General features: G+C 39.6%; 1 protein-coding gene and 1 pseudogene across 2 annotated transcripts; one reads left to right on the top strand and one right to left on the bottom strand.

Moving 5' to 3' along the window:
* The first annotated feature begins 2,286 nt into the window (after nucleotides 1-2,286).
* On the top strand, nucleotides 2,287-8,589 carry agr2 (anterior gradient 2). 2 transcript variants are annotated; one of them, XM_020105244.2, is made up of 8 exons: nucleotides 2,287-2,389; nucleotides 5,629-5,755; nucleotides 5,861-5,924; nucleotides 6,018-6,070; nucleotides 6,280-6,353; nucleotides 6,631-6,694; nucleotides 8,104-8,187; nucleotides 8,311-8,589. In XM_020105244.2, exons 2-8 carry the CDS (start codon nucleotides 5,647-5,649, stop codon nucleotides 8,358-8,360), a joined length of 498 nt encoding a protein of 165 aa, XP_019960803.1. In that variant the 5' UTR covers nucleotides 2,287-2,389; nucleotides 5,629-5,646; the 3' UTR covers nucleotides 8,361-8,589. The 2 variants fall into 2 exon arrangements, with proteins under 2 accessions (XP_019960803.1, XP_019960802.1); XM_020105243.2 differs by having other exon boundaries at nucleotides 6,268-6,353.
* A 2,295-nt stretch (nucleotides 8,590-10,884) lies between these two features.
* On the bottom strand, nucleotides 10,885-19,366 carry LOC138407306 (uncharacterized; annotated as a pseudogene).
* Between the last annotated feature and the right edge of the window lie 1,251 nt (nucleotides 19,367-20,617).

Genomic DNA, 20,617 nt, shown 5'->3' with positions numbered 1-20,617 from the left:
CAGTGAATTGGTGTGTCTGATAAAAGACTGTTCAGTTAGTTAATTCAGTACGAGTGTTAGTATTTCTCAGCTTTATCTGAGGTGGGTTCAGGTGTTCATGAGCTGCTGCATTGTGTTTCTCTTAACACCAGGTAGTTGCATCCTATTCAAGCAGCCAACCAGTCACCATCAGATCCGTGTTATCAGGGCTGGGCTGAGTGCAGCTGCTGAATGGAAAGTGGTAATAGGTGCAGCCTTTAACCCTACCCTTTTGTTTCAATATTGACCATGGTGCTGTGACAACAAAGTGTCAGAGAGAGGAGGTCATGAAGTGTGAGTCGTTACAGCAAGAGCGAGGGGTTAAGGACACCTCAGCTCTAAACTGTTTCCATATCCTGGTTACAAACCAGCAGGATGACAAACATAGCATCAGAAACAATTGTGACATTTGGCTTGTCAAACACGTTATCTGAACAATGTGATGATGATGACTGAAGATGTTACAGCCACAGTAAATGTGACTTTATTTCTTTGATTAAACCTACTGTTACCTTATTGTCCTCTGACAAGCCAGGCTGTAGGGTTCTGTCATTGAGGCAGTACTAAAAACATTTCTAATAATATTCATCACTATTCTTTTTGTCAACAAATTCCAAGGTCAGATTCAAAACAACACTGACTGTAGTCTAGTATTATTATGTTTATCAGAGCCTGACATATCTTATTCCTCTGTATCACAGGGATCTGTTGTTGTCCAAAAACTATTTTAAAGTTAAAAGTTGCACTGCATGATATGCTTTTGATAGAGCAGCTGTTTTGGAAAAGCAGGAAAAGCCCCTTATAGCTCAATTTAGTTACCTCTCATTGTATACTGCTTTAGTAAAAAATGATGTAGTACGTAACAGGGTTGTCCTCCTTTGTTAAGTTTTTGGCAGTGCCAAAGACATCTGTCACTTCAAACCTGAGGACTTTCACCCCATTGCACTTCCTCATCCACTTCCTCATGACATGCTGCTGTTCCTAGACCACTTTCTTCTTTGACTGACTTCCCCTTAGAGCTGGTTACCAAGCTTGAAGAATGTATCATCAGACCTTCCCTATGCAACTGGACTCTGGACCTCCAGATCAACATGTTAAGGAGCATACCACATGACCTCAATGCATGGTTACATTACACAAAGGGATCTGTGTTACATTCTATACCATTCTCTTCCTTCATTTGTTTCCTGTATGTGAAAATGCCAATTAAAAAAGCAAAACAAGTAACTACATATTATGCTTTGAACCACTACATGATGTATTATTTTGGATATTCTCTTGTATTATATATTTTGGTTGATGATTTTATTTCTTGCTTCTGATTATTTGTCATTTTGCAATTTCTTTTCTGGGTAAAGTGTAACTTCATTCAAAATGCAATTCATTGTTGAATGCAAAAACAAGAACAACACAAAAGGTTGTCTAGTGTCAGAGATCAAAATATATGTTGCACTTTTAATGCAGCAGTTCAAGGTTGAGTGTGTGTGGAGTAGAAGTTAAGGTGTGGATTGTTTAAAAAGTTGCTGTTTCAGGATGCAGGAAGCACTACAGTGAAAGGACTGATTCAGTAACAGAGAATCAGATAGATGGTCAGGAGGTGCAGACCAGACTCCCTGCTGCAGGACCAGGGAGACTGTTGAGATGCCTCAATAAATAACATGTAACCTTCCAATATAAATATGTTTATGTCTGTTCTCAATCTCTGGTTAACACATTTTTTTTTGTATCTCAAAGGCTGAAATAACTAAAATAATACAGGATATAAAACCTGGATTGCAAACATAATTCATTCTTCATCTTAATGACTGAATCAATATGTTGATCTTGTAGGAAAGGCCCATTCGCTCATCCACTTCTGTCTTGGGCCAATCACATAAAGACTAATCACCATTTAGCCACTGATAGTATTTCTCACTCTTGCTGACTGTCCTTGAAGCCAAACATATCTCACCAATCAACACAAAATATGAATAAAATAATTAATTCTTATTTATCACTTTGTCCACACTGCACACATTTATATCAATTATGATATGGGGTAGAATTTAAATCCATTCACGGAAATGCAAAGTTATGAATTTGAGAAAACGTTGCCATTCTTTTAACTGTGAAGAGAACTGAATGCAAAAGACACTTCAAAAATTCAAATGCTAACCTAAAATAAGCATTTTCCTTGAGGAACTTTGCAAACATAAACCTTAAAAAAGAGGTTTGTTACAAACATTCCGGTACAGAAAATGTGCGTGGGAGGGCGGAAAGAGGGCGTACTGCAGAGGAGCAAACACTTAAATACAGGATAGGTGAGAGTGGAGTTACAGGTGTTGTTGGAACTGCGGCACATCTACATTCTCACCTGACCAGTCCGGAACAGGTAAGATACGGAGCCTACCCTCGCAGGCATACTCATTTTATGACACATCTTTACCACAGGAAAATTAAACATGGCTCTACACAGTGAAGCAATTCAGTATGAAGACTAAAAAGGCGAGTCATTTGAAGTTCAGCTTGTTAGAGGAAAATCTGATAGATTAAACTAGATCAGAAAATAAAATACATTTAGTGGGGTTGCCATACAAAGTTTAATTACAGTCAAACTGTTTTGCAGATGATCACTGTCCCATTATAAAGACTTTGTGGAGTTTTTTAATTCATTTTTACGAAATTTTTGTTTAAAGAAGAGATTTTGGGGTTCATAATTTTAATATAGGGCTCTACTTAATTAAGTTTAAGGTCTCCAATGTTCAGAAAACGCTTTAGTTTCTTTATTCTATTCGTTGCTGCAGCAGCAGGATACTCAGCCGGATTCAGCTCCAGTGCCCCCTCTCTACAAACCCCAGTCTGTTGTGATTGGCCGGCTGATGATGAGTTCATGTACGTCAGAACGAAAAGTAGCTGAGAACAGACCTCGCTGCAATTAAACACAACAATAAGTTTTCTTTTTAATTATACAGGTGTAATTAATTTAAAATATGTCAATGAAAAACAGATCCACAGCCCACTGTGCTTTAGTAAATAGGCGAATGTGTATACCGTGCAGTTTGATTTTCCGACAGCAACTGAAGGCAGCACCAAAAAACGTAATATAACTCTTTCAAGTTTAGAGGGTTAGATTAAGTTTTTTGAGTCTAGTTTAGAGTCTAAACTCTCTAAAAGCTAATCTGTGTATCATTCGTTCTTTTCATATTCAATTAGAAAACTAAAATCGGAAAATGAAAAAACAAGTCATTATTTAGTTATTCATTTATGAATCTGATACCAAAAACAACTTACAGTTTTTTTTTCTGTAGTTAGGATTTTTTGCTCAGATCAAAAATAGGAACTGAAAAAACAGGTCACGGGCTGAACTTGATTTTTAATATTTAATATTTGATATTTGATATGTAGTATTTAATATTTAATATTCAATATTTAATATTTCATCCATTGCCCACCCTAACCCTCATATATGTGAGATCAGAGCTCATTCATGTGAAGTAGCCGGTCAGTGACTTTGTTGGAGAACAGTGGAAACAGTAAAAACACAGAGTTTCTCTGGTCACATCTCCTCAATGATCAGCTGCTTCATGATCAGAGCAGAAGCTGCAGTTGGTTTGTACCGAGCTAGAGTTTCTGTTTCCTCCTCCACTCTGACCTGCTCTTACTATAACTAATAAACACTCATCAGTTAGCAGGACCTGATCAGTACATGAAGTTTACTTCTCCAGAGTTAATAAGACTGCATTTAAATATCATGAAAAATGACTCGTCACATGGCCGTGATAAAAAATGGAACAAATGAACATAAACATTTTCATCTGTATGAACTGAACTTTGAACTAGTTATTTTTAAGTGTGAACTGGCGCATCACTGTCCCACAATGTTCTGAAATGAGTGTTAGAAAAGTCTGTGTTAAGCACGACCGTAAGCGAAAAATACATGTATCGGTCACAGAACTGGAGTGGGCTGTTGTCAGATCCATATATGAGGGTTAAGGTGGGCGGTAGGGTTGGGCGGTATGAGCAAAATCTTATATCACGGTATGAGTAATTTCATATCACGGTAACGGTATATATCACTGTATGGTTTCCCCCCCCCTGTAAATTCAATTAATGGCTTAAAATAATAAATACTGTTGCATTTGATCATTTTCCTCTTTTATTTTTATTTGCTCACAGCAGCATAACATTATTTTAAAGAAAATATAATAATATGATAAATAATAATAATAATAATAATAAGACTCTGCCAAGCTCTTTTGGACGAGAGGAGCTGCTGCAACTTTTGTTTTTGATGCAGCAGGTGCGCCACGCATCTTTTGGCTTTCATAATACTGCTTAGCATGTTTTATCTTTAAGTGGTGGAAGAGGTTACTGGTGTTTCCACCTCCGGCAGCAACAGTCGCGCGACACTCTTTGCAGAGTATCACGTTTTGTTCGTTGTCTGATTTTCTAAATCCGAAAAAGTTTCACACAACAGACGTAGCGCCCTTTTTCGGAACGAGTTCCTCCTCCTCTTCGTCATGAGTGGGTCGGGCTGCCTCCGTTCCATCGTGACGTTCACTCTCCGCCTCCGCCATGATTGTTATCACTCCGGTAAAACTGTTTCTTCTTCATGTGCTCATGCAACCACGCCAAGCAGTCTGTTGCAGTGCCTGCAGTGCCCCGTGTGTCGAGGCGGTGTAACTACAGTGACTCAGAGAGATGCCGCAGACATCTGCTCTTTCTCCGGTATAAACGGTATTGCACAATCTCTACCGGTAGACATTTTATACCGTCACACGGTATAATACCGTCATACCGCCCAACCCTAGTGGGCGGTGGAATTTTTGATCTTAGCAAAAATGTAAACTATGAAATATAAACCAATATTTGTTTTTCGATATCAGATTCATAAATGAATAGTGAAATAATGACTTGTTTTTAAATTGTCCAATTGTGGTTATCTAATTGAATATGAAAAGAAAGATTGATGCACAGATTTACAGGGATTGTTGCTCTCTCCCTCTCTTGGCCCAGTTTAGGTTGCGCTTTGCCGTCTTGGTTGGGGGCTCGTCTGACGAGCCACTGGGCGTGTATAATACTATTGAACTATTTCATCTTGATGTAGAGCTGGGGAGAAAGTATAAGGAAACTCTGCTAAGAGCTGTTTCGCCAACCTTTGGAAAAGTGTTTAGGAGAAGAGCTCCCTCTGGTGCTGACTTTGGGGTTTAGAACCACCATACTGTAAACACTCAAAAACAACATATACAACCCACTAGAGAACTGGGAAAGACTGAAAAACCACAATAGGTCCCCTTTAGAGGTATCTGCTGTATATAGGTCCTACCCAAAAAGTGGGATTCTTACTCTTTCTATGCTATAATTCCTTTTAACATCCTGGAAGATGCATACATAACCTTAGTACATGGTGACATTACACCCAGGGATCTGTCATACCCTCTCTTACTTCACTTGTTGACAGTGAAAATGCTAACAAAGTAGCAAAATCAAATAGAATGTTCTGTGGTAAGTACCACTTAAAAGCAAGGGAATGTTCTGAGTTAAAGTTTCTTCCATGTTTTCCTAAGGTCAAGCAGTTTGAACATAGTAAGGTGTGTAATTTTTTTCACCTTGCCTTTGTCTGTTACTCAGGTTCCAGTAAGCCCCAAGATGATCAAAGCGGTGTTGTTGTTAATCTTGGCCCTAGTACCCATGTCCTCAGCCTTGGGGAAATACATCCCAAAGACTGGCAAGAGGATCCCCCAGACTCTGTCTCGAGGTCTGTGACAATCGATTGCACCTCAAAGGCTAAATGTTTTTGTTATCAACACTGAGATAAAGAAGAGTCTGCCACTGCGTTTTAATGGAGTCCATGTCTGTTCAGGTTGGGGTGATCAGCTGATCTGGGCTCAGACTTACGAGGAGGCTCTCTACTGGGCCAGGTCAAAGTATGAAAAAGTTCTAACACAACATCCATAAAACCTTAACACTGACATTCATAGTTGATGATTAAATGTAAATGAGGTTGATATTTTTTTCAGGAATAAGCCTCTGATGGTCCTCTTTCACCTTGAGGACTGCCCACACAGCCAGGGTAAGTCTGAAGAAAAACAGCCGTTTGAATTGTTGAGTTACTCATGCAGAGAAAAACATTTCTGTTGAATGAAGAGCCAGACCTATTTGGAGAGCATGTTTTCTCAAGTGTAATGTCACCTCACACATATGGGTACAGTTGTACACCTTGTTCATATAATAACAAACACTGAACTGAGTTACACAGTTAAAAAACAGTTTCTCCTGCAGCACTAAAGAAGGTTTTCTCAGATTACCAGCTCCAGAAAACTCTTGACGAAGACTTCATCGCCCTCAATCTGGTTGTAAGTTACTTTTCAAAACTGATGGCTTGAAAAATTAATATCGCTCATTAGTTAATTTTGAATATTGTTCAAATGTGTACAGAAGTTTGCCATACTCACCCACGTAAAGCTAGCAGCTGCTACATTTGACAGAAAATGTTGTGTTTATGTTGTTTTTTTAAACAAAATCTTTGTTTAATATGTTAAATAATAAAGTTTAACGTTTAATAATTTAATAATAATTATTAATAATTAATAATAATAATTAATAATAATAATTAATAATGTTTTTTCTCAGTATGAAACCACAGACAAACATCTCTCTCAGGATGGACAGTATGTTCCCAGAATCATCTTTGTTGGTAAGCCACACAGCTATTCTTAGGCCTGTCACAAGTCATTGTCATAAATTATGTGACTTACCTTCAATGGAAAAAGTGCAGTGGTTAGCAATGTCACCTCACATCCAGAAGGCTCTGGATTTGAATGTATACCTGCTGGTCGGGACCTTTCTTGTTTGTAATTTTCCTCCTGGTGCTGTAGTTTGCTCTCACTGTCCCTCAAGTTGTCCATAGAAATAAGTGTGAATGATTATTTTCTCTATGTCAGCCCTGTGACTGACTGGCGACCTGTCCAGAGTGTACCTCGCCACTTGTCAGTTTGGATTTGCACCGTATATTTAATGGACGGATAGACACATTGTTGAGTTTTAGTAAACTCATGTCAAGGCTGAAAGTTACAGATATTGGTGAATTTACATTTTTACCTTTGTTATAATACTATCAACTACATAATAAGTTGTAATTCAAAGGACTTTTACTATAGGTTAAGCATCATGTGACTGATATCACAGGATTTCATGGGGATGATGTCACAGAAAGGGGCAGTTAAGTGTCAATCAGAAGCCTGCCCCTTTGAATAACATGACAAGGTCAAGGTAGATAATGAGTGAATTTTTTTTTTTTTTTTAACTATCCCTTTAATGTTAAGGATATAAATCTGACATAAATTAGACAATGTTTGTAATTGTTATCAAATCATGTTTGTGATGTATTCAAGCATTTTTTAGCTGTCCCACTTTATTGATAAAGTGGGACAAAAGTCATTAAGGTTCTCTAAATGGGGAAATGTGCATTTAGGGACTTCCTGAAGTAAAAAAAAAACTAAAGAGATGTTGCATGTGGTTTACAGTTGTCGGACGGGAGTTATAGTAAATACAGTCTGTCCCTGTCTGTTTAAACTGATAACTAGCACATAATCAGTTAGTTCTCTAGGACAGAGATAATTAAAAAAGTACAGAAGAGTTGCTGTCCTGTGAGATCGGCAGCCATTGGTTTCACGAAACTTGGAGAAAACAATGGGGTGATCGATGATGATGGGTCTCTCACGTGTACTGACTGTTTGTTCCCTGAGTAGCCCCAATAGAAATGGTAAATTGCAGAATGAAAAAAACGTTATTGATATTTTTCATTGCTGTTGATTGAATTCCATATATTAAAACAAAAATGTAATACACCTCTAATAGAATGTTTCGAATCAATTTTACAGTTTCTTTATTTAGGCTCGGGTGAAACAATTATTACATTTACACGTTGATATGAATTAATGTTAATGTAATATCCAAATACACACCATGTATCAGAAAGTAAACTGGTTGCCAAGATACTCACAATTCAAGTAAAAAAACTGCAGCACCAGTGGATGCACACAGGTTCTGCCTGCTCGAAGATTAAATCTTTTTACTCACCCACTACCTTAAATGTTTCCACAGACCCAACAATGACAGTGAGAGGAGATTTAGTTGGTCCCTATAGCAACCGCATGTATGCCTATGAACCAAATGACCTCCAACTCTGTAAGTGCTTCAGCTAACACACAGTGATGTTAATATAAATGTTATCTTCTGGCAGCAGTCTTTTTGTGTCCATGAAACACATACTGATTATTAATTATGAATGTCTCTTGCCTCTTCCCTTAGTGCTGAACAACATGAAGAAGGCTAAGAAACTCCTGAAGTCTGAGCTGTGAACACAAGGACAAGACACATGCTCAACTTCTAACCCTGATCCATATTTGAACATCATTTCAGATTCCCATTTTATGCTGTCACTACAATTTACAAAGAAAACTAAGCACTGTAAAGTTTTCCTCAAATCACCTTCATTTTACATGTTTCTGTTTGTGTCTGATTCTTAACTTTGTAATTGTAGATCTACATCCACAATGTCTTTTAAATAAATATGGAACTGTTCATATATCCAAGAGGAATATGCTGCCTTTCATTCATAAAAGAAATTACAAATGTACATACAAAAGAGAACTAACTTCAGTGTTAAACCACACATTCCTCTGCTGTTTTTCAGGAATACTGGTAGTGATAAAGCATTAAAATGAATTGGAACAACAAATGACTGGATAAAAAATGTTTAGCTTCTGTATAGAGCAGGCTATTTTAAAGAGCGGTATCTCTAATCCCTCAGTTAGAAAGTCACAGAATATTCACCTCCTACAATGTTACCAGTAATGTATCTGGTTAGCCTGTCTATACATATAGTGTCATTTTGCTTTTTGAATACTTTTAAAACTGCATTCTCAATAACTCAATAAAGAAAAGTAAGGGGGGAGGAAAGGAGAGATGGGTGGAAAGCGGGGGGAGAGAAGAGAGAGATGAGGTGGAGAGAGAGAGACCGGGAACAATTTGGCACCATCAGTATCAAGGCTGACTATAACAATAACTAAATAAATAATGATGACAATGGTGATGGTAGTCGTTGTTGTCCTGCACTCCCAGTGCCGGAGTTATCTGAAACGAGATAGAGAGAAGAGCCAGAGGGACTATGGGAGGACAAAGTGACACTTTGATATGATGACATGTTAAAACTAATAAATAAATAAATAAACAGGTGTGAGGGGGCAGAGAGACAGAGAGACAGAGGGAAGTGATGAAGTGCTCAGTGCATGATGGGAGTTCCCCCAGCAGTCTAGACCTATAGCAGCACAACTAAGGGATGGTTCAGGACTCACCTGATCCAGAACTAACTATAGGCTTTGTCAAAGAGGAAGGTTTTTAGTTTTACTTTAAATGCTGGGACAGTGTCTGCCTCCCGAACCCAGAGTGGGAGTTGGTTCCATAGGAGAGGAGCCTGATAGCTAAATATTCTACCTCCTGCTCTACTCTTACAGACTCTTGGAACCACTAGAGAGCCTGTGTTTTGGGAACGAAGTGATCTACTTGGATAATAAGGTGTTATCAGCTCTTTGATATATGAGGGGGCGTGATTGTTGAGGGCTTTAAAAGTGAGGAGCAGGATCTTGAATTCTATTCTAAATTTTACCGGGAGCCAATGTAAGGAAGCTAAGACAGGAGTGATATGATCTCTCCTTCTAGTTCCTGTCAGCACTCGTGCTGCAGCATTTTGGACCAACTGGAGACTTTTAACAGTCTTCATGGAGCATCCTGCTAATAGAGAGTTGCAGTAATCTAATCTAGAGGTTACAAACGCGTGGACTAGTTTTTCAGCATCCTGCTTAGACAGGATGTTTCTAATTTTGGTAATATTGCGCAGATGGAAGAAAGCCGTCCTAGACACTAGTTTAATATGGGGGTCAAATGACCTGTCTTGGTCGAACAACACTCCAAGGTTCCTCACAGTGGAGCTGGAAGCCAGACTGACACCATCCAAGGTGACTATCTGGTCAGACAGTGTTTCTCTGAGATGTTTAGGGCCAATTACAACAACCTCAGTTTTGTCTGAGTTCAAAAGTAGAAAATTTTGGGTCATCCACGACTTGATATCTTTGAGACATTCCTGAAGTTGAACTAGGCGATTAGATTCATCATGCTTCATGGAAATATACAATTGGGTGTCGTCTGCATAGCAGTGGAATTGTATGTGGTGCTGTCTGATAATGTTGCCTAAGGGGAGCATATATAAGGTGAAGAGTATTGGTCCAAGGACAGAACCTTGTGGAACTCCATGATTAACTTGCATGTGCATGGAGGAGTCATTGTTAACATTAATAAATTGGAATCTATCTGATAAATATGATTTAAACCAGTGTAGTGCTGTTCCTTTAATTCCTATATTTTGTTCTAATCTCTGTAGCAGAATCTTATGATCTATTGTGTCAAAGGCTGCACTAAGGTACAACAAGAGGAGGACAGAGACAAGTCCATCATCTGATGCCATAAGAAGGTCATTAGTGACTTTCAATAGTGCTGTTTCTGTGCTGTGATAGGTTCTAAATCCTGACTGAAATTTTTCCAATAAACCGTTACTATCTAAGTAACCACACAGCTGGTTAGCAACGGCTTTTTCTAGGATTTTGGAAATGAAGGGCAGGTTGGATATGGGTCTATAGTTAGCTAAAACCTCTGGATCAAGTGTAGGCTTTTTAAGCAGAGGTTTAATAACGGCTAAATAATAAAATAACGGCTTGAATTTAGTGACCTGATATTTAATAAAGCGCATTTTATAGTTATGTTTTTAGCTGATGTTTTGGCTGTGTTAATTTTGACTAGGTTTGAATGTATCACCCCTCTCCTGTGTACTTTTGATTTAAAGAAATTAGGTGGTCGGGTGGCAGACACAGTTTCTATAGGACATTGTGATGGTGACTGTTTGAATAGAAGCGCAGAGAAGCGTGTAGGACTGCGACTCTGCCTCCTGGTCTCAACTCTGGATTGTCACGGTGTGGACTTTCTAACAAATGTTGTCATGTTTCTAGATATGACAGCTGCTCCATCCCAAGTGGGATGAATACAGTCTCTCCTAATCAGACCAGGTTTCCCCAAAAAAGTTCTCTAATTGTTAACGAAGCCCACGTTGTTATCTGGACACCACCTCGACAGCCAGCGGTGAAAGGATGACGTGCGGCTAAACGTGTCATCACTGGAAACATGAGGCAGGGGTCCAGAGAAAATTACGGAGTCCGACATTGTCTTTGCATATGTACACACCGAATCAATATTGATTTTTGTGATCTCCGACTGACGTAGTCGGAGGTCATTACTGCCGACGTGAATAACAATCTTACTGTACTTACGCTTACCCTTAGCCAGCAGTTTTAAATAGGACTCTACGTCGCCCGCTCTAGCCCCGGGAATACATTTAACTGTGGTCGCTGGTGTCGCTAACTTCACGTTCCTTAGAATAGAGTCGCCAAGCGGGTGTGTAGCTGAGTGGGGAAAATTTATTAGACACGTGATCAGGTTGGCGGTGAACCTGGGGCTTCGGTTTAGGGCTACGCTTCTTGTTTCGCACAGTCACCCAGCCGACCTGTCTTCCCGGCTGCTCGGGAGCTGCTGGGGGGGCTGGAGAAGCTACAGCTATGTGGCTCGCACCGGCTACTGGGGACTGGCTAACTACATCGCTACACGATCTAATCTCCATGGTGCAGAGCCGCGACTCTAAAAGGCTCATCCTCGCCTCCATCCTGGCAAATAAGCTACATTTAACACATGTATCGTTATCGCTAAAGGAGGCAGAGGAGTGACTGAACATCAAGCACACTGAGCAGGGGAGTGAGAGGGAGAAGCCATCGTTAACTGCTAATGCTAAATTGCTTTAGCTAACACGGGTAGTGTGTAGCTCACAGTGATTTTAAGAACGAGTCGCTGAGACAAGGGGGTGTATGAGCGACAAGTCAAGATAGCACAACTATGAAAGTAACTTAGAATAAGCTTAAATGATTAAGATGTGAAAGGGAAAAGTGAGAGACGAAGAGGAGAAGAGACCGGTACAACCATAGACTGTATGGGCACAACACACAGTAGCTAACACCGGAAGTGACACAATACGCGATACGCTCACCGCAATACGTCAGCACGTCAGAGGATCTTGAGTCTATGATTGACATGTGGAGGATTCTATCGCCATCATCAACATTGAATTGAAAGCAACATCCAAGTGGTAAATTCTGATAAATACTAATTTCAGCACTGTCTCTGCACTGTTTTAGTGGAGACCAAAACAGTGCATATTGGATATTTGGATATTTCAATGCTGCTATAAGAACGGTGAAAGTGAACAAAAACTGTAAAGTTATGAACTGGAAAATTACATGCAAAGGCCAAAAGAAGATCTGAAGAAAACTTGGTGAGGTGATAATTCTCTCAGTTCATCTCTACAAGCAAATACATTTTTCTAGAGCTATCCAGAAATCCCACATCCTACATAAACTCCAAACAGATGTAGCCAATCCATTAATTGCGGTGGGAGTTATCAAGCACACCTGACATGAGAAATAGAAGCAGGCCACTACAGATACTGACAGATGTATTGAGGGTTTTAAAAGACAAAACTTAATATAGAAATGAATGCATAAATAATTATATAAATACATAAACAAATACATAATTATATAATTAAATGCCTAAATAAATGACTTAATGTGTAATTATTTATTCATTTATTTATGTATACATTTATATGTTTATAATTTTTTTATTTATTGTTTTATTTATATATTTCGAATTGTGTTAATACTTTTATAAATTCTTTTATTTATCCATAGAATAACTTGCTGGACAGAACAAAATAGATCTATGAGTGTGGTTTGCACTGTGAAGCTACAATCCAGCAGACGAAGATGAGGTGGAAAGAAGTCATACAATTCAAAATAAATATAATATGGTCTTTTTTTAAATGATTATTATTTTATTATTATTTGGGAATATTGTGAATACTAGACATTCTATTCTACACTATATCAGTTGGACTGATACTTTTATTTATGACACATTGTCAAAAACATCTCAATAAATTAAATCAATGTGAATGAATGAATGATAAATAATTTCATAAACCTACACAAAAAGAATAAAAATGTTCTGCTAAAAGTTTAAAAGCAGAGATTGGTTCTCTTCCAGTGAGCACTGACAAACACCCCACACAGCCCTGAAACCAACTAGGTATAGCTCAATGTATAATCCTCCATTGGATGTCAGCCATCCGTTTCTCAACAGGAGGCTTGTACGAAGGTCCGGAGAGGCTCAGGCAGTGATCACACACCTCGTCCACCAGGCACCGCAGCACTCTGGTTGACTGTATTGTCCGTCACCTCAGCCAGCCTCTTGTGTGACGTCCTTGTAAGGGGGTCCAGCTTCAGCTGAAGAGAAACCAGAGTCAGACAGAAAAACATTATTAAACAGTGACTCCTCAAACAGCCACATCCCAGGCCTGGGGTAAGGAGGTCTAGTGAAGCTCAGTGTCCTCCAGGTATCGATCATGGAGCTGTAAAACAATGTAAGTCCAGTCAGTTATAATTGAGGGGACCTCATCAGGAACAGCTGTTTATTGTAGCTGAGCCGCCTGGCTCTCCAGAGCAGCAGCCGGGCCACAGCTGACCAGCACAGACAGTAACTACAGAGCTGCCTGCACTCTGAAAGCAGCAGTCTTGGATATGATGTCTGTAAGGCCCTGTCCCCCCTCTGCCACAGGGCGGAACAGGATGGACCCCAGTGATCTCCCGACCAGAAGAAATCCACCAGCAGCGGCTGCAGTTGCTCCATGAGTCCCGGCAGGGGGAGTAAGCACTTGGAGTCTGTGACATAGAGATGCTGCAACCAGGTTATTGACTATCAGAGCTCTTCCCCTGTAGGACAGCTGGGGTAGCAACCATTTCTATTTCGACAACTTGGCTTGCACCTTCCCCAGCACTCCCTCACAGTTCTGCCTTTCTATGCCCTCACTCCCTAAATAGACTCCTAGGACTTTTAAACCTCTGTCTCCCCATCTCAGGTACCTAGGGAGACTGGGTGTGTTCCCTTCACTCCATTTTCCTACCAAAGAGGCCTCACTTTTCTCCCAATTAACCCTGGCTGAAGCAGCCTTCTCATACAAGGCCAGACTCCCCTCTAATTCTCGAATGTCCCCCTGACCCTGGACAAGTACACTTACATCATCAGCATAAGCTGATACTACCACAGGGGTGTTGTGAGCCGGCTCAGGTAGACACAGTAGACACAGGCCCTTCAGCCGGTTCCTGAGCCAACACAGGAGAGGTTCTATGGCCACACTGTACAGCTGGCCTGAGATGGGGCAGCCCTGCCTGATCCCTCTTTTAACTGGTACAGGACTGCTCAGCCCTCCCCCCACCTTCACAACACAACACGTATTACTTCACCAAGGACAGAAAGTGCTCCCCGACACCAAAAGCCTGCAGTGCTGCAAACACTCACAAATGTGTGATCAACAATATCAAACGCCTTCTCCTGATCAATGGAAATTATGTCAATATTAATGCTGTACAGTTTACACTCATAAAACAATTCTCTCATTAAAAACAAGTTGTCCAGCATGGATCGGTCAGGGACACAAATACAACTGATCGGCACCAATAAATAACTCAATAAAAACCTTCAGTCTATTTGCTAAAACCTTAGATAATAATTCATACTCCATACATAAAAGAGAGACAGGTCTCCAGCTTTTCAGCAGGGTTAGAGCCCCTTTTTTTTGGTAGGAAAGAGAGGACAGCACGTCTACAGGAGGCTGGAAGAATCCCTTTTCCAAAAGACTCTTTAAATACCTCCAGCAGGTCGCGTCCCAAAGTATTCCAGAAATGTTTGAAAGAGTCTGCAGGTAAACCTTCTGGTGCCTTGTCTGAGGCCATGTGTAAGACTGCAGTGGTCAGCTCCTCCAGAGAGATGTCAGAGCACAGGTTGTCTCATTTACCTGCACTCAGTTGTGGCAGGTCTTGTAGAAGCTCAGCAGCAGCTTCAAAGTCATAGTCATCTGCCATGAACAGGTCGGTGTAAAAATCCATTGCGTGTCTCCTAGTCTTGATGGGTTTCGAGGTCAGCTTCCCATCAGGCAGACGGAGACACACCATATGTTTACTCTGGGCCACGGACCTCTCCAGGTGAAAGAAAAAGGTGGTTGGTGAGACTACTCTATGTCTCTTAACTTTGTGAAACGAGCTCGGAACAAGGCTCCTTTAGTTTTCCCCTTGAGAAAAGAGTTCAGTTGTTTTTTAAAAAGCAATTGTTCAGTGTTAGACACTCTCCAGCTCCCTGGATTCCTCTCTCTGATCCCTGCCTCTAACTGCTCCATAGCTTTTCTAATGTTAGCAGTGCAGTATGATGCATACTCTTGGCAGAACACCCTGTTTTTGCCTTTCCCCATCTCCCACCACTGACTCAGGGAGGGAAAACACTCTTTCCTGGATCTCTAGTTGGCCCAAAACAGTTTAAAATTTTCACAGAAACTAAAATCATGTAAGAGTTTAACAATAAAATATCAGAAAGATCCTGGTTTTACTGTACTAAAACTAAATGGTCTGTGAAACCAATAGGGTGGATTTGACAGTTTGCCAAACGAGTGATAAAAGGAGCAGACATGTAAAGTCTGTCCATCCTGGCAGCACTGACCCTGCCATCTGTTATTTTAACCCAGGTGTATTGTCTGGGTGAAGGATGCTTCATCCTCCACACATCCACTAAATCTGCCTCCTCTACCATCTGAGAGAAAAGGGGATCGAGCTCCTGTCCCGTTTGGTCTAAAGTGACATCAGTGCAACAGTTCCAGTCTCCCCCAAGTAAAACAAGCTCCCCTTGACCAACACTACCTAACTTGTCTTTTAATGATCTAAAAAGAGTGAAACATTCAGGACCTTGGTTTGGTGCATGAACATTGATGACAAAAATAAACTGACATAAATAAATATTGTGTATTTCTACTCTAACCATCAGAACTCTGCCTGCCACGATCTCTGTGCGGGATAAAATGTTTAAATTTAAGGCGTGAGAGAATAAAACAGCGACGACCTCCCCCCAAGCTTTTTCTGTTAAAAAGCTTTGGACACTAAAGCTTTTCTGAGCACTTCCACCCCTGTTCACATTTAGAGAGGCTGCCCTATGAGGAGAGGAAATACAGAGTGAAAAGAAGTAGATAGACACAGCAGAATGGAAACACCCAGTGTTATATGATCATTGTTAATTTTTTTACACGTTTTCATTTTCTCAGTTCTTTTAGTACATTTTAGACCTTTTTTTACAGCAGTCACATTTCCTTAGCCTATAATGTCTCTTCCCATCCAGGAGGTCTGTCCCTACAACTTTCTGCAGAATATTCACTGTCTGAATGAACTTCCTCAGTAGTCAGTAACTTCCACTGAACTGCCAAAAGAGTCATCGAGGAAGTCATTCACCTTTTTCAGAGAAAGAAACATTATTTGAATCATATTCCTCTTCAATGTCCATTTCATTCACCTGACTGCTGTCCAGCCTGTATCAGCTCTGTCTGCTGCCCTACCAACCTTTACCTTTACCTGTCTTTACTCCAGCTTTAACCTGCTCACCACCACTGTTCTTCTCCATACTTGACATAGATTCAATATATTCAACGTGACTATACAGAGCATGAATTGAGAATTGATCTCTGTGACGGTTGCTCTCAATTTATAGGAATGAATGTCCTTAATGTATGAAATTCCTGTCTTCAACAATATGTTTTATTCCAAAGCATTTCAATTCAGGAAATCCCTCTTATGAAAAAAATGTGCATTTGTCTTAATTATCTGATTTTTACACTCACTTTTCTCAACCACGAATATATTTATGAATGAAATGCCACTTTATTGAATGTTGTCCAGTTTGGTCATGGTGAGAACTGTCATGCTTTTTCTATGTTACAAGGTGGTAGTATTTAGATGAGATTCTTCACTGAATATTTTAATCAAAAACAAAAAATATTATTAATATTTTTTGTACCTGTATAAAAAAAATTCTGAATCATTTACTAGACATGTAATGTATTTCTTGATGCATGATTAGTGGACATGGTGTAGCATGCATTGCATAATGGACACAGGTGTACAAAACACATGCAATACGGAGCAGTTTCACCCGGTCCATGTCCGCTCGTTGCCCCACGGCCGCAGCTAATCCTGATGTGCACACTGCTGCTTGCAGCCCTAGTTACATTTGAATTTAAAATTATCAACTACACTTCTGGACAGAAATTCTATTATAGTCGTTTATCTGATAAAACTATGAACAAATTTAAAGAACTGCTTCCTTTGACACTAACCTCGCAGCCATGTATTAGTACAATACAGGAAAGTTATTGAAACTTTACTCCCACAATAGTTGATAACTTTATTTATAACATTAAATGTTAATAGTACAGCAGTCTCATTAAAAACAACCCTTGATGCCATCACCCCACAGAAAAAGAAGAAAGCAAATCAGAGGAGATTAGCTCCATGGTATAATTCTCAAACACATTTTTAAAACAGACATCACAGAAACTGGAGAGGAAGTGGCTTTCCACAAGCCTAAGGTGATTTTAACCTAGCCTGGAAAGATAGCCTGATCAATTGCAAGAAAGCACTCAGAAATGCCAGAACCTCCTATTATTCATTATTAATAGACAAAAATAAGAACAACCCCAGACTCATATCTCTACTGATCCATCTATTCCTCTAAATCTGAGAAGCAATGATTCATGAACTTCTTCACAATTAAAATTAAAACCTATAACCATCAGGGAAATAAATCCACCACCTCATCTCCATGAATAGCACAGAAACTGTACATCGTCTTGTACAGAAACCTTAGAACCACCTGAAGCACCAGATCTATATTTGGACCACTTTTCTAAAATTGATCTTCCTAAAAACTGACCTCACTAGTTTCATCCTCTAAATCAACAACTTGTCTATTAGACTCTGTCCCAACTATAATTTTTAAGGCAGTTTTCACCCCAAATGACAGTTCCATATTATCAGATTAATATGTCTTTGTCAACTGGCTACGTACTACAAGCTGGTACAGTGTGTAAAATTTAGTGATATCTAGTGGTCAAATTGCATGTTGCCGCTGAATACTCCTTACCTCCCCTTCCAAACATGAAAGAGGACCTGTGGTAGCCTGTAATTGTCATAAAAACTCAAAAGGTGTTCAGTTTGTCCTGTCTGGACTACTGTTAAAAACATGGCAGCCTCCATAGAGAGGACCCCCTCGATGTAAATATAAAGTATTTAAATATGAATGGCCCATTCAAGGGTAAAGAAAACAATAATTTATAAAATTTTGATGAAACACGAGTGAAAACATCATGAGGATTATTTTATATTTAATTTGTGCCAATAGATCCCTTTCAACTAAATCTTACCCACTGAACCTTTAAGAATGTTTCTGCAGTTGAATCACTTAAACAGCAATCTTTATCAGATTGCAGTTTTTGCTTTCACTATTGTAATGGACGATATAGCCAGAGACAGAATGGATAAATATATAAATGAATACCCATATATATATAGATATATTAAATCTATGGATTCAATTATTTAGGCTAATTTATTTACTTATTAATTTATGCTTATGTCATTTTTTTGTCCTTCATAGGACAGATGGTTGTATACAGAGCTATGTGGTTTCCTTTAATGCAATAACATATCTGTGAGTTAATGATTGTTTAGGTATCTTAAGTCTAAGGTACGTCTGTATAGCTGACCATTCTATTTAACTTCACCCCATGCCTTGAGTGTCATCAGTTACCTGACAGCCAAACAATCACTGCAGTGGAGAGTTTAAAGCATCCATCTAGTTGATCCAATCCATTACCAACCCATTGTTGTGTTTTGGGAAATGTGTTTGTTTTATATTTTTTATTACTGTGAACTGTTGCTTTGATATCCCCCTCAGGTATACTGTACAAATTTTGAAGTGATATATAGAATAATTACTACTACACACCAGGTGTGTTCCCCTGTAATGAAAGGAACTGTCACACCACAGTAAAATCAAATCAAGTTTTTGTCTTGTCTCCATGTTTGTATTTTCATTTCCTGTTTTATTTTGAAAAGTAACTCTCCTCTTGTTTCAGGTCACTTGCCCTTCCTCATGTGCCTCGGATCCTGATTATGCTCACCTGTTTCCCATTACCTCCATGTGTGCTTATAGTCTGCGTCTCCCCTTTGTCCTGTGCCAGTGTGTCTTGTCCCTTGTCAAGCATCACCAGCCTTTTCGTCTCGTAAGAACCATAGTCACAGTCGGTTGCCTTGTTAAGAGTGTTTTTTGTTGGCATTTTGCGTCATAGTTTTCATAGCTCCTTTGGTTAGTGTAGTTTTAGTTTCAGAGGAGATTTTTGTTTATATATACTAGAAGTGTTGTTTCCTCATTGCAGGAGTTTTATTTTAGTATAGATTCCTAGTTTTTTCCCTCTTAGGAGGTGATTTACTTTCTTGTAACTAGTAATAGCTGATCCCTCATTGTAGGAGTTTTTGTTTAAGTTAATGTTGGTAGTTTATTCCCTCTCAGGAGGAGATTTGATTTGTAATTAATTTTCATAGCTTTTTCCCTTTCAGAGTAGATCTTAGTTAAGTGTTGTTTTTTCTTTCCCTTACAAATACCTGGGCGTGACCATCAACAACAGACTGGACTGGAAGTCGAACACTGCTGCTGTGTATAAGAAGAGGATGAGCAGGCTCATCTTGCTGAGGAAGCTACGATCCTTTAACGTGTGCAGCAAGAGGTCCTACCCTTCCGTTGTGGCCAGTGCACTATTCTTTGCTGTTGTGTGCTGGGGGAGCAACATTGGAGCCGGGGAAACTAATAGACTTAATAAACTAATTAAGAAGGCCCGTACTGGGCTTCCGGTTGGTGAGCAGAATGGAGTAGTCGTGTTTTCTCAGGCTCCTGCCACATAGTTTAAGTTTTGACCATAAGCCAATATAAATTAACTAAATTTAGTGACAACAGAACATCAAACCCAAACAATTTTTTTGCCAAACAACATGATGCCCAAAGCAAGCAAAACGTCGAAAAAGGCAGAACAAGCTGACACTGCTATCGACAATGCTACGTTAGCAAACATGCTAGCGGAGCTAAGAGCAGACCTGCTAACCAAACCTGACTCACTCGCTGTACGATTCGAAAACAAGCTGGCGGCCATTGACACAAAGTTAGATGGAATACAATCAACGGTAACCGACCATGAACAGCGCATCTCTGACTTGGAATCTGGATTGAACCAGCTGCAGTTCTTGGAAGCAAAGGTAACCTCTATAACTGAAAACAATGCTAAGCTGAAAGCCAAGCTAACAGCGTCTCACATCAGTGAAAGAGGCACAGCAACTTCTGGCCGCTTATCAGAAGCGTTAAAGACGGTTGAGTTGTCAATTGCTTATCCTAATCACATGTCATTGGATGGAACAGGTATGCAATTGTTGTTTTGTTTTTTTTGGTTGAACAAATATGGCTGTTAGCGTTAAAAGATGTCAAAGTCATTTGTTGTCGCACACAAAACAAGTTGGGCTGACTGTTTTATTTTTCATCT

Source organism: Paralichthys olivaceus, chromosome 3, assembly GCF_024713975.1.
Source record: "Paralichthys olivaceus isolate ysfri-2021 chromosome 3, ASM2471397v2, whole genome shotgun sequence".
Classification (NCBI taxonomy): domain Eukaryota; kingdom Metazoa; phylum Chordata; class Actinopteri; order Pleuronectiformes; family Paralichthyidae; genus Paralichthys; species Paralichthys olivaceus.
The sequence above is the reverse complement of the archived record's forward strand: the minus strand, read 5'-3'. Positions and strand labels throughout refer to the sequence as shown.

Excerpts from the sequence above, each read along its gene's own strand:
- agr2 (XM_020105243.2), top strand. The coding sequence starts at position 5,647 with ATGATCAAAGCGGTGTTGTTGTTAATCTTGGCCCTAGTACCCATGTCC. Across the intron at positions 5,925-6,017 it reads CTCTACTGGGCCAGGTCAAA|GAATAAGCCTCTGATGGTCC; the intron begins GTATGAAAAAGT and ends TATTTTTTTCAG. Across the intron at positions 6,695-8,103 it reads TCCCAGAATCATCTTTGTTG|ACCCAACAATGACAGTGAGA; the intron begins GTAAGCCACACA and ends ATGTTTCCACAG.